The sequence below is a fragment of the Chrysochloris asiatica genome, unplaced genomic scaffold, assembly GCF_000296735.1.
Source record: "Chrysochloris asiatica unplaced genomic scaffold, ChrAsi1.0 scaffold00088, whole genome shotgun sequence".
NCBI classification, from domain to species: Eukaryota; Metazoa; Chordata; class Mammalia; order Afrosoricida; family Chrysochloridae; genus Chrysochloris; species Chrysochloris asiatica.
In genome coordinates, this window is record NW_006408606.1 from 8,619,943 (window position 1) to 8,632,694 (window position 12,752).

Below are 12,752 nucleotides of genomic sequence, written 5' to 3' on the forward strand. Positions count from 1 at the left end.
TTCACATCCTTCAAAGAATTGGTCCTTTTCACTTGGGCTTTGTTTAATTGTGTCTAATTTATGGAAATTTGTTTGTGGTATTCCCATAACATCTTAATGTGTGTGAGTCATAACATGTCTTCTCTTTTATTCCTAATGTTGATAATGTGCACCTTTGCTTCTTGTTAAGCCTGGTTATTAAAGTTCATTGATCTTTTCAAGAACCAGCTTTTTGGTTTCGTTGATTTTTCCATTGCAGTTGTATTGTTTTCTCCTGTATCAAGGAGAAGTCATTAAGTCCTTTCTCCATTTGCTTTGGGCATAATTTATTCTTTCTGTTTAATCACCTTAGTTTGAAGCTTAGGTTACTGATTTTAGTTCTTCTTTTCTTAAATAAATGTTTAATTCTGTAAGTTTCCAAGCATGGTTTTAGCTGTATCCTTCATATTTCAATTCACTATGTATTCATTTTAATTTAATTTAAATTTTGTTGTTTTTAAGTGCCATTGTGTTGATTTCATAGTGACCCTACATAGATTTTTCAAGACTTTAAATCTTTGTGGGAGCAGGAAGCCTCATCTTTCAAACACAGAGCAGCTGCTGGGCTCTAACTGCTGACTTTGTGGTTTAGTCCAGTGCCACCACACATTCCACCATTTAGTTTATATAAGTTGTTGTTGTTGTTAAGTGCCATTGAGTCGGTTCCAACCCATAGCGACCCTGTATAGGGTTTCAATGGAGTGACTGATAAGCTTGAACCACCAACTTTGCAGTTCAAACGACTTTGCAGTCTAATGCATTAACCCACGGCGCCACACCAGGACTCTCTCTCTCTCTCTTTCCTTCTATATATATATAAGTTGGAGGTCTGGTAGTGTAGTGGCTATGAATCGGGCTGCGAACCACAAGGTCAGCAGTTCAAAACTACCATTTGCTTCGTAGGAGAAAGATGAGGCTTTCTGTTCCCATAAAGATTTACAGCCTTGAAAACCCTGTACAGGATTGCTATGGGTCGGAACCAACTCGATGGCACTTAACATCAACAACATATATAAATTTATATATATATATGTTGTTGTTAGGTGCCGTAGAGTCAGTACCGACCCTTTGCAATCTTATGCACAGCCGAACGAAACACTGTCCGATCCTGGGCCAACCTCACTGTTGTTACCACACTTGCCTCTATTGATGCTGCTACTTGGCCAATCCATCTCATTAGGGGTCTTCCTCTTTATCTCTGACCCTCCACCTTACCTAACATGATATCCTTCTCCAGCAACTGCTCCCTCCTGACAATATGTCCTTGGCCTCGAAGGAACACTGGCTGCACTTCTTCCAAAATGGATCTGTTGGTTCTTTTTGCAGCCCATGGCACTTTCAATATTCTCCTCCAACACCAGAAATCAAAAGCATCCATTCTTCTACGGTCTTCCTTATTCACCGTCCAGCTTTTGCATGCATATGAGGTTATTGAAAACACCATGGCTTGGGTCAGGCATACCTTAGTCCTCAAGCTGCCATCTTGCTCTTTAACACTTTAAAAAGGTCTTGTGCAGCAGATTTGCTTAATGCAGTACGTCGTTTGATTTCTTGACTGCTGCTTCCTTGAGTGTTGATAGTTGATCCAAAAAGAATGAAGTCCTTGACAACTTCAATCTTTTCTCCATAGATAAGAATGTTGTTTATTGGGCCAGTGGTGAGGATTTTTGTTTTCTTTACATTGAGATGTAATCCATGCCAAAGGCTGTGCTCTTTGATCTTCATCAGTAAATGTTTTAAGTCCTCTTTGCATTCAGCAAGCAAGGTTGTGTCATCTGCAGATTGCAGGTTGTTAATGAGTCTTCCTCCAATCCTGATGCCACGTTTTTCTTCATAGAACACAGCTTCTGGGATTATTTGCTCAGCATACAGGTTGAATAAGTATGGTGAAAGAATACAACCTTGTCGCACACCTTTCCTAATTTTAAACATTCAGTGTTCCCATGTTCTGGTCAAACAACTGCCTCTTGGTCCAGGTCTGGATTCCTCATGAGCACAATTAAGTGTTACAGAATACTCATACTTCGCAATGTTGTCCATAGCTTGTCATGATCCATACAATCGAAAGCCTTTTCATAGTCAATAAAGCACAGGTAAACATTTATCTGATATTCTTTGCTTTCAGCCAATATCCATCGGATATTAGCAATGATATCCCTTGTTCCAATGCCTCTTCTTAATCCGGCTTGAATCTTTGGAAGTTCTCTGTCAATGTATGATTGTAGTCTTTTCTGTATTACCTTTATCAAAACTTTATCTGCATGAAATATCAAAGAGATTGTCCGATGATTTCTGCATTCCATTGGGTCACCTCTCTTTGGAATGGGCACAAATACATATCTCTTCCAATCAGTGGGCCAGATAGTTGTCTTCCAAATTTCTTGGCAAAGATGAGTGAGTGCCTTCTGTGCCACCTCACTTTCTTGAAAGATTTCCGTTTTTATTCCATCAATTCCTGGTGCCTTGTTCTTTGCCAATTCCTTCAATGCACCTTGGACTTCCTCCCTAAGTATCATTGGCTCTTGAGCATATATATGCTAACTCTTGAAACAGTTGAACATGAACCATTTCCTTCTGGTACAGTGACTCTGTGTATTCCTTCCATCTTCTCTTGATGCTTTCTGCATCATTCAGTAATTTGCCCAGAGAATCTTTCAGTAGCGAAAGTCGAGGCTTGAATTTTTTGTTCAGTTCCTCCAGCTTGAGAAATGCTGAGCATGTTCTTTCTTTTTGGTTTTCTAATTCCAGATCTTTGCACATTTTGTTGTAATATTTGGCTTTATCTTCTTGAGTTGATCTTTGAAATTTTCTGTTCAGCTCTTGTACCTGTTCATTTCTTCCATTTGCTTTAGCATCTCTACGCTGGAGAGCAAGTTTCAGTGTCTCTTCTGACATCCATTTTGACCTTTTCCTTCTTGTCTTCTCAATGACTTTTTGCTTTTTGCCTTTATGATGTTCTTGATGTCATCCCACAACTCTTCTGGTCTTAGGTCTTTAGTGTCTAATGCATCAAATCTGTTCTTCAGGTAATCTCTAAGTTAAGTGGAGTATTTTCAAAGCTGTATTTTGGCTTTTGTGGTCTTGTTTTCATTTTCTTCAGCTTCAGTTTAAATTTGCATAAGAGCAATTGATGGTCTGGTCCACAGTCTGCCACTGGCCTTGTTTTGACTGATGATATAGAACTTTTCCACTGTTTCTTTCCACAAATGTAGTCAATTTTATTTCTGTGTATTCCATCTGGTGAGGTCTGTATGTATAGTCATCTTTCATGTTGTTTAAAAAAGATATTTGAAATTAAGAACTCATTGATCTTGCAAAATTCTATCATGCAATCTCCAGAATAATTTCTATCACCAAGATCATATTTATCAACTATCAATCCTTCCTGTTTCCAACCTTTGCATTCCAATCTCCAGTAATTATGAATACATCTTGATTTCATGTTTGATGAATTTCAAACTGAAGAAGCTGGTAAAATTCTTCAGTTTCATCATCATCACTGGCTTTAGTGGTTGGTGTATATATTTGAATAATAGTGATATTAACTGGTCTTCTTTGTAGCATATGGATGTGATCCTATTACCGACAGTGTTGTACTTTAAGACATATCTTGATATGTTCTTTTTGATAATGGATGCAATGTCATTTTTCTTCGTTATTCCTGGTGTGGTAAAACATGTGATTGTCAGATTCACAATGGCCAATACCAGTTATTTCAGCTCCCTGTTGTTGTTAAATGCCATCGAGTCAGTTCTGACCCATAGTGACCCTGAACAGGGTTTCTGAGGCTGTAAATCTTTACAGGAGCAGAAAGCCTCATCTGTCTTCTGCAGAGCAGCTGGTAGTTTCGAACTGCTGACCTTGTGGTTAGCAGCCTGATTCGTAACCACTACGCTACTAGAGCTCCTTATTCAGCTACCTAATGCCTAGGAAATCAATGTTTATGCATTCCATTTACTTTTCTTAAAATCTCCAATTTTCTTAGATTCATACTTCGTACATTCTATGTTCTGATTATTAATGGATTTTTATAGATGTTTCTCCTCATTTTGAGTTTCCCCCCATCAGCCAATGATAGTCCTAAAAGCTTTACTTCATTTACATCATCAGTGTCAACTCCACTTTGAAGTGGTAGGTCTTTTCCAGTCACTTTCCTAGTACCTTCTGAGGGGCTCATTTTCTGGCACTGTATCTGACACTATTCTGCTGTTCATCATGTTTCAATATTCAATATTCTAGGTATCTGACAGAGTTCCACTGCTATGATGAGGTTTTCAGGGTCTAAACCCTCAGAAATAGTCTGCCTCTCTTTCTTCCTAGTCTAATTTAATTTGGAAGCTCAGTTGCATCTGTCCACAGTTGGTGACCCTGCTGGTATTTAATATACCAGTGGCATAGGTTCCAGAATCACAGCAACACCCATGCCACCACAGTATGTCAAAAATGGAACAGAAGAGTGGTAGTATTTTGATTTGGGGTGTATTTTTTTCAGGTACCTGGACAGATGATCTATATAATGTAGTTAACAATTCTCAAAGAATTCGAACGTAAAAAAAGTTGAGTATTTCAGGCATTTCTTTTTAACTCTGTATTTCAAGATTGTACTGCACGTTGCTATGTAGCACTTCTAGTAAACTGTCTCAGGTTTGCTCTATCTATTAACAAAGGATTAAATGCATAGTGTATATATTTCTTTTATATCAATAGAAATTTAACTAAACATCGGATGATCCAAACTATAAGGCTTGCGTGGCATTTTGGCCAGTGCTGAACTATACAGTGTTTTCGTTCTTTATACTTGATGATGGCTTCCTTATTATGTGGCATGGAAAACTAGGAAATTGTATAATGGACTTTAAAAGTTCACAGAAAAATATAATTAAAAGATAATGGGATATATATAAAATTCCACTTTTCCATGAACTTTTTGAAGCCCTTTTATCTGTAGTAGTGAAGTCCTCATTTCAGTATATACCATCATTAACCTAATTACTCAAGCCAAAAACCTATGAGCAAAATCTTTTTGACAAAAGGAGGAGAGTGATTGATTTTGCAGCCCAGGAGAGGAGGTCCCTGGGACCATCAATGAGAACAGAAAGCGGGACCCTACCCAGAGAGGCAGTGATGCCAGAGATAGACAGAGATGATGTGGACAGATGGAGTGGCTGGGGACACTGGACTCAGGGAGGGAGAGGGGCTGTGTGCTGGTGGCCACAGAGCTGGTGGCCTGTGTGGTGTGCCCTTTGGGGTTATTTGATGATGCACAGAAGGGAATGTAATCATTGCAATGAAATAAAATACGATACAATGAGTGTAAAGCTGATGTTCTCCCATGTAAACCTCACAATAAAAATTTAAAAACGAAACAACAACAACAAAAAACCTATGAGCAAGGCCAAGAGTGTAAGGTTGTGACCAAGTGCATCAGGCCAGTGTGGTGGTGGTGGGCTTAATTCCAGTGGCATTTCCTGCTAGCCAATTCCTTGGTGTGGGGCTTCTGTTTTAATATCAAATTGAATTTATGCAATTTCTGAGACCATGCCCAGGAATTATCCTTGACATTTGTTTTCTCCAACTCCCACTGCATCAATTAGTTCTTTTGACTCTACCTCTACATTTTCTGAAAATACCTTTCTAAGCACTTCCACTGCTGCCATTATAGTCCAAGCAACTGTTCTTCCTTCATGCAGACTTTTTAGGTCTTCCTGCTAGCCACTCATGTCCTCTGAGCCCACCAGTAAACCACATTTGATACTACTTTGAAAAGAATCTTTTAAAAATATACATTTGTCTTAGTTTCCTAGAACTGCTGTGATAGAATTATTACAAATATGTGGTTTGAAAGATCAGAATTTTTTGTCTCCTAATTCAGGAGGCTGAAAGTCCAAATCAGAGTATTGGCCTTAATTTCTTCTTTATTGGTAGTCCCGGGCATTTCTCACCTTTTCGACAGTGCTCACATGTCTGCTCTTCCCACCAGCAACGTATGGATGCACTTGTTTTCCCAAAGCTTTGCCAAATAAAACCATAGAATTTTGGTTAGATTTAAATTGCTATTTTAATTTTATAGCATTATCAGTGTCAGAAATAGGGCAAGTTTGTACTTATGCCCCCTTTTTTTTGTAATCTCATATATTACTAATAATATTGAAAGCCATTGGATGGTACATTTTTAACCTATTGGTGCACTATTTCTTTGAAGCAGAAAGAATCAAAATGGGACTCAAATAGGAACCTAATTTCTATAATTCATTTTTAGTTACTTTTGTTTTGTGAAGTAACTTTCTGTAAGTAATATCTTAGGATACTCTAAGGTGTACAATTTGCCATTCTGGTAAGCTTGAGCAGTAGAGGAACTAAGATCAGGTAGATGACAGAAAGATGGTCTATCAGAAAGAATATCAAAGCAGAACTCTTTACAGTACGATTTTAGTTGCTGCCTGACTTCAGGAAGCAATAATTGCTGCTAACACTTTCTGGGTACATATCTTTATTAGTATCTCAGCTGTTTTTGATCTTGGTTATCTCTTATGTAAACCTCCAGGGGTGCATACCATAGGCTTTCTTGAGATATTTGTAGCGGTTTTCTTCTATTCTATTTCTTTAAACTGAACTGACTACTGACTTGGCTAAATTTCAAACCTAAATTGGTATTAACATTATTATAGATACCTTTGAACATTATTTTATATTTTGTTATTATTTTAATGATTTTTATTATATATTTCATATGCATGAAAAAATATATAAGTATGTAAGGAATATAGTATGACAATAACATTCTGTGATGGTTACAGGGTAGGTGAGGGTGGGGGAAGGAAAAAAATGAATAGAGGTAAATATTGTTAACTGATGGTGCATGGAGTAGACTGCAATCATTGTAATGACATGAAGCGTATAATTTGTTGAATATAGTACTGATGATCTGTTCTGTGAACATTCACTAAATTCACAGTAAAAAGTAAAACACAAACAAAAAACAAACCTAAAAAATAAATTTCAAACCTAAATTGCTATTAACAGTATTATAGCTACCTCTGAATGCAACTTATATTTTGGTATTCTTTTATTATATATTTCATATGTACGAAAATGCAAACAAATATGTAAGTAATATAGTATGAAAATAAAAATGAACAGTTGTTCATATGCTACTAGGCTAAATAATGGAATGCCTAATACTTCTGAAACTGCTGGTGTGTTTGTGTCTCCTATCACATTCTTTATAAGCTGTGACTTTTATAAGTATTCAGTAACTGACATACCTATTATTTATGAAATAAAGCTACCAAAGGTCTACCACAGGGGACATAAGTAAAACCACTACAGACTGAAGCCAATTATTTTGACTTTTTATTACAATAGTTACAAATAATATTTTAGTAGTATGTAATCACATTTCATTTACTCAAACTATACATAAATAAGTATTTATACAGTACTACATTACAAAAAGAAAGTTTAATGATAAAAAAAAAATCACATTATCAATAAGATTTTTTCCTAAAAGTTATGGCCAGTAACAAAGAAAATTCACAGTTATTCTGCAAATATTGTAAAAATGCAGGAATAATATTGCACATAATACAATTATCAACCTTAATGAGATTTACATAACCTGTTCTTTCACAAATGTACATTTATCATGCAATACTTCACTGTATACAGAATGGTAGAATTGGAATAAACAGGGTAAGATAAACTTTTAATATAATGGCCACAAAATTAGAATTATTTTAAAGTTATATTTAAAATAATTTTGTTACATTAAAAAAATCTCCAGTGTTAATAAGCTTAACAGATACAATCATAATTTGTTCACGGATTAAGTTTTTTTTAGTGTTCTTCTTTGTCTTTTCCTTTCTTTTCCTTTTCATCCTGTAGGGCAGTACCAAGTTTTTTGATAAGAACTGACAGAACTTTGTCCAGTGGATCCATGACTCCTCTCTGAAGCCATTTAGGGATAGTAGTCCTTGCATGGTGAAAGCCCAGTTTTTGAAGAATATAATCAACGCCTACAGGATCAATCTTTCTTCCAGTCCAAGAAATTAATCTAAAATGATAATTATAAATAATGATAATTATTAGGAGTATGTTGTTAAGTGCCGTTTAGTCAGTTCCGACTCATAAAGACCCTCTGTAGGGTTTCCAAAGAGCAGCTAGTGAGTTTGAATGACCAACCCTGCAGTTCAAACCAATCATGTGGTTCAGTGCATTATTCTGTACCCTAGGACTCCATTATGAGCCTTCTAAGATTCCATGATATGCTCACAGATACAAGTTTCAAACACTGAATTTGAATGATCTAATCTATAATTCCTGGATTCACTATAAAAATAGCATTTGAGAAATAATATATGCAGAAATATGAGTACACTTAAAAGCCCAAAAGAATGATAGATTTTAAAGAATTTTATTCTGAATATAAGTATTTTATTTTAGTCTTTAGTTACATGGTCATCTTAAACATTTAAAAGAACATCTGGCTAATTCTAAAAGACTTCATAAGTATGCAGTGTAGGGAGAACAAACAAGATGGTGGATCGGGTGGAAGTGCAGTAAGGAGCTCTGTCACCAACAACACAGGATACTGGAAGAAGCAGGCTCAGGTGATAGTGCCAGAATTCTGAATCACATATAAAGGAATATTTAGAAGGTTGGAAGACTTACAGCTAGGGGAATTTGTAGCAGAAACAAGAAATCCATTGCTTTCTAATTCAAGATGCTCAGCTGATCCTGAAGCCACCATCTTGGGCAAGACCAAGTGAGGGAAGGATCACAGCAACCACAGACTCCTGACAGAACCATGGAGATAATAGGTGTGGACATTCTTTTATTTTGGTGTCTATTCATTGGTCTCTTGCTGTCTGCACACCTCCATTTTGGTGACTAGAGGGGGCACCTGAGCAAATGGACCCGGCATTCCCACACCTGGAGGGGTCTACTATGCATGTGCACAGATCTCCTCAAAATTTAAAATGACAGTTTCCACTTAAAACCAAATAGCCACAGCTGGCCCTGAACTGTTTATCACTGGGAAAAGGCCTGAACGGGGATTGTGGAGTGGGACAGGCAGACCAAAAATGAAATAGGCCCAAAATTAATTCCTGAGTTACATCTCAAAGACCAACAGTGGCATCTTGAAATTTCTCAGGAAGAAGACTGAAAAGGGAAGCCCATCTCCTCATCACATCTACCTGGAGGCAATCAGAAAACATAAAAAATAATAAAAACACACACCCATCTAAGCATTAAGGACACAGATAACTCCTGAATATCCCCAAAAAAACAGAAGCAGATGGCTATGGCTTGTCAGCACATGTCCAGAAATGAGATAAAGTGACTGAGGCAAATGTGCTGGAAGTAGACCTACACTCCATACTGGATGATGGGCAGGCTTTGGAAATGCCTGAGAAGGAATTCAGAAAAATGATTATAAAATATATCAAAACACTATACAATGGAGTTGAGAAAAATAAGAAGGAAGTCAGGAAAGTGCTACAGGAACAATCAAATAAAATAGATACAGCATTGGAAACAATTCAAAACCTACAGAAAGAGGTCCAAATGATAAATAATAGAATATCAGAAATGGATAATACACTGAAAGGGCAAAGGATTAGAATTGAAGAGATAGAAGCCAAAACTAGTGAGCTAGAAGATAAATCTCTTAACACTACTAAGATAGAAGAGCAAATGCAAAAAAGGATAAAAAAAATATGAAGGCCTAAGACTCATGTTGGACAACATGAAGAGAATAACTTATGAATTATTGGCATTCCAGAACAGGAACAATCACACAAGTCCACAGAGGAGATAGGATGAAGAGCTTCTGGAAGAAAATTTTCCTAACATCATGAAAAGTGAACAGATAAGCTTCAAGAAGCTCAACGAACCCCAGGAAGGATAGACCCTAAAAGACAATCACCAAGACATATAATAATCAAACTCTCCAAAATCAAAAGATAAGGACAGCATCCTGAAAGCAGCTAGTGGAAAAAAGAAGCAAGCGTAACATACAAAGGCAAGCAAATCAGATTAAACTCGGATCTCTCAACAGAAACCATGCAGGCAAGAAGGCAATGGGGAGACATGTATAAAACCCTGAAAGAAAAAAACTGCCACCCAAGAATCCTCTACCCAGCAAAGCTGTCTATCAAATACGATGGTGTAATCAAAACATTCCAGGATAAACAGAAGCTAAGGGATTTTGCCAAAGCCAACCCTGCTATGAAAAACATCCTAAAGGAAGTTCTGTGGACTGAGAACCAACAAGATCAAACAACGAATAGAGAACGACGAATGTGGCAGCATCACCCTGAACTCAATCGACAAATGGATGAGTCAAGAACAGAATAAAATGATAAGAACAGAAGATCTGGGAGGTCAGTCTATGATCAAAACAATTACAAAGTGAAAGAAGGTAAACAGAGAGGAACATATCCAGGTGGTGGGAAGGTCAGGTAGATTACAGGATAAAATAGACTGTCTTAAATGGAGGGAAGAATTAATGGAATATACGGTAACAACAAAAAATGGGTTGGGGATGGGGGTTTAGTTTGGGTGTTGGCGAGGGCAATACAAGAAGGGGTCGGAGACGGAAGAACAAGATAGCTAGGGGAACACTGAGACAGGTTTGCATGGCCTAAATGGGACAGAGGTAAATACTGATGCATGCTCAACCTTGAAACAACAGGGCTCTGGGATTCAGGGATCTAAGTATAACTTGAAGAGGGGAAATCATTCTAAGATGCTTGACTCTCTTATGAATATTGATTTCCCTTGCCTACTATTGTAAAATAGACACTTGAGTGGGACAGAAAGGAATGTTGGGAAACATGATTATAGAAAACTTATAAGCCCGTCTTCAGCCTATAACTGACTGGAATACTAAAAGGGGTTCTAGAATTTTCCCAGTGAATTAGGCCTCTTGCAAAGCCTTTGCAGAGTATAGAAGCTTAGGTGGAATCCTGAACCCCATCCAGAACCTTCTGAGGTGGGACATTCCCACTAGCAAGGACAAGCAGACCAGCCTGGAATAGCTACCGTGATAGAAGATACAGCTTCAAGGAAAGATCATCAGGAAAAACCCATAACAAAAATGTCAGCATGACTGGCTACTATAAGAATAAGCAAGCTGTTCGCCAGGAAGCCATCATGGCAAGCAATCAAGTTCCTTCAGGACAAACTCCCCTCTAAGACTGAAACTCAAAAGGAAACACACAAACAAGCATGTAAGCTTGTTGGAGACCACACTGGTCTACTTGTGAGTGGTAGAGGCGGAAATGAAGAAATGGGCTGAGTTCAACCAAAGTCGATTGACTCCTGTTGACCTGGAGATGAGAGAGACAAGAGGAAGAGCTGGTTGATCCAAAGTGTGGTGAGACCTGGAGACACTTGGGCCCATGGACAAGGGCGTAGCCACAAAGGGCTAGAGCTGAGAGCGAAGCATCCAACTGATATGAAGTGAGGGAGATGCACAAGAACACCCAAACTTGCAGACAGTACCCATTTTACCTAGCTACCCTCAATGACTTGAGACTTGATAATCAGAACTCAACTAGAGAATGATTATTTTTTTGGATAAAGGAAACAAGGGTAAATTGCTGCAATTTGATGAACTTGACCTATACTCAGAGAGGTGGTTACTCTCAATACCAACAGAGAGGGAAGGAGTCTTCACATCAAGTATCAATGCTAGCCCTTCTATACACAGGGTAGATAGGGACGGGCAACTTAAGACATTGGCTACCTAAAATGAGGGGGTGATAAAGGCATGAAGTGACTGGCTTACAAGGTTTCAAGAGGGAGTTTAATTTAAGAGGGGGAAAGAAAGAGTCCCCACTGAATAGATTTCATCTTGTCTAGATGGGTCTGGCGAAATAGATGGGGATAAGATTCTTTTGATTCAATAGTGAATAATTGTTATCATGACTAACTGCGACTGTCACAATTATAAAGGGAGAAGTTTTGTAACAAAAACAGGGGAGAAACAGAGGACCCTAGGACCATCAAGGGAGACACACAGAAGCAGAATGCAGGATCTTATCCAGAGAAGCAGCAACATCAGAGACAGAGGGAAGAGATGAAGTCATGGAGAGGGGGGGAGCAGCTGAGGACTCTAGATTTATGGGAAGAGAGAGACTAAGAGCTGTTGGCCAGGAGGCAAACTCGCAAAATATACCCTTTGGAGATGTAAATTATTATATATGACTGAGTGGTTTTTTGTTTTTTTTTTAAAAGCTTAAGTGGATAGAAAGAAATACTGTTAACTGATGGTACATGGAAGGGGTTATAATCATTGTAATGAAACAAGGTATATGATTTGTTGAATGTAAAACTGATGATCTGCCCTATAAACTTTCCCTGAATCCACAATAAAAACCTTAAAAAAAACAAAAGTATGTAGTGTATTTTTTTTTTTTTTTGATTTAAGGATTTTATTGTGGATTTAGTGAAAGTTTACAGGGCACATCATCAGTTTCACATTCAACAATTCATATAACTTGTTTCACTACATTGATTATAATCCCCTCTATATACCATTAGTTAAAAGTATTTCTATCTACTTTAGCTTTTTTAAAAAACACACAAACAAAAAAACCCACTCAGGCATATATAATAATTTACATCTCCAAAGGGCACATTCTGTAAGTCTGCTCCTGGCTACCAGCTCTTAGTCCTTCTCTTCTTAGTTGATGAATCTAGAGTCCTCAGCCGCTACTCCTCTCCAT

General features: G+C 37.6%; 1 protein-coding gene across 1 annotated transcript in view; it reads right to left on the reverse strand.

The window, feature by feature from the left end:
• Positions 1 to 7,357: 7,357 nt before the first annotated feature.
• The window catches only part of KIAA1109 (KIAA1109 ortholog), a 340,787-nt gene continuing 335,392 nt past the window's right edge, over positions 7,358 to 12,752 (reverse strand). Inside the window, exon 83 of the mRNA XM_006866287.1 lies at positions 7,358 to 8,071. Coding sequence (XP_006866349.1) covers positions 7,855 to 8,071 — 217 coding nt within the window. The 3' untranslated portion in view covers positions 7,358 to 7,854. The remainder of the gene's footprint in view (positions 8,072 to 12,752) is intronic.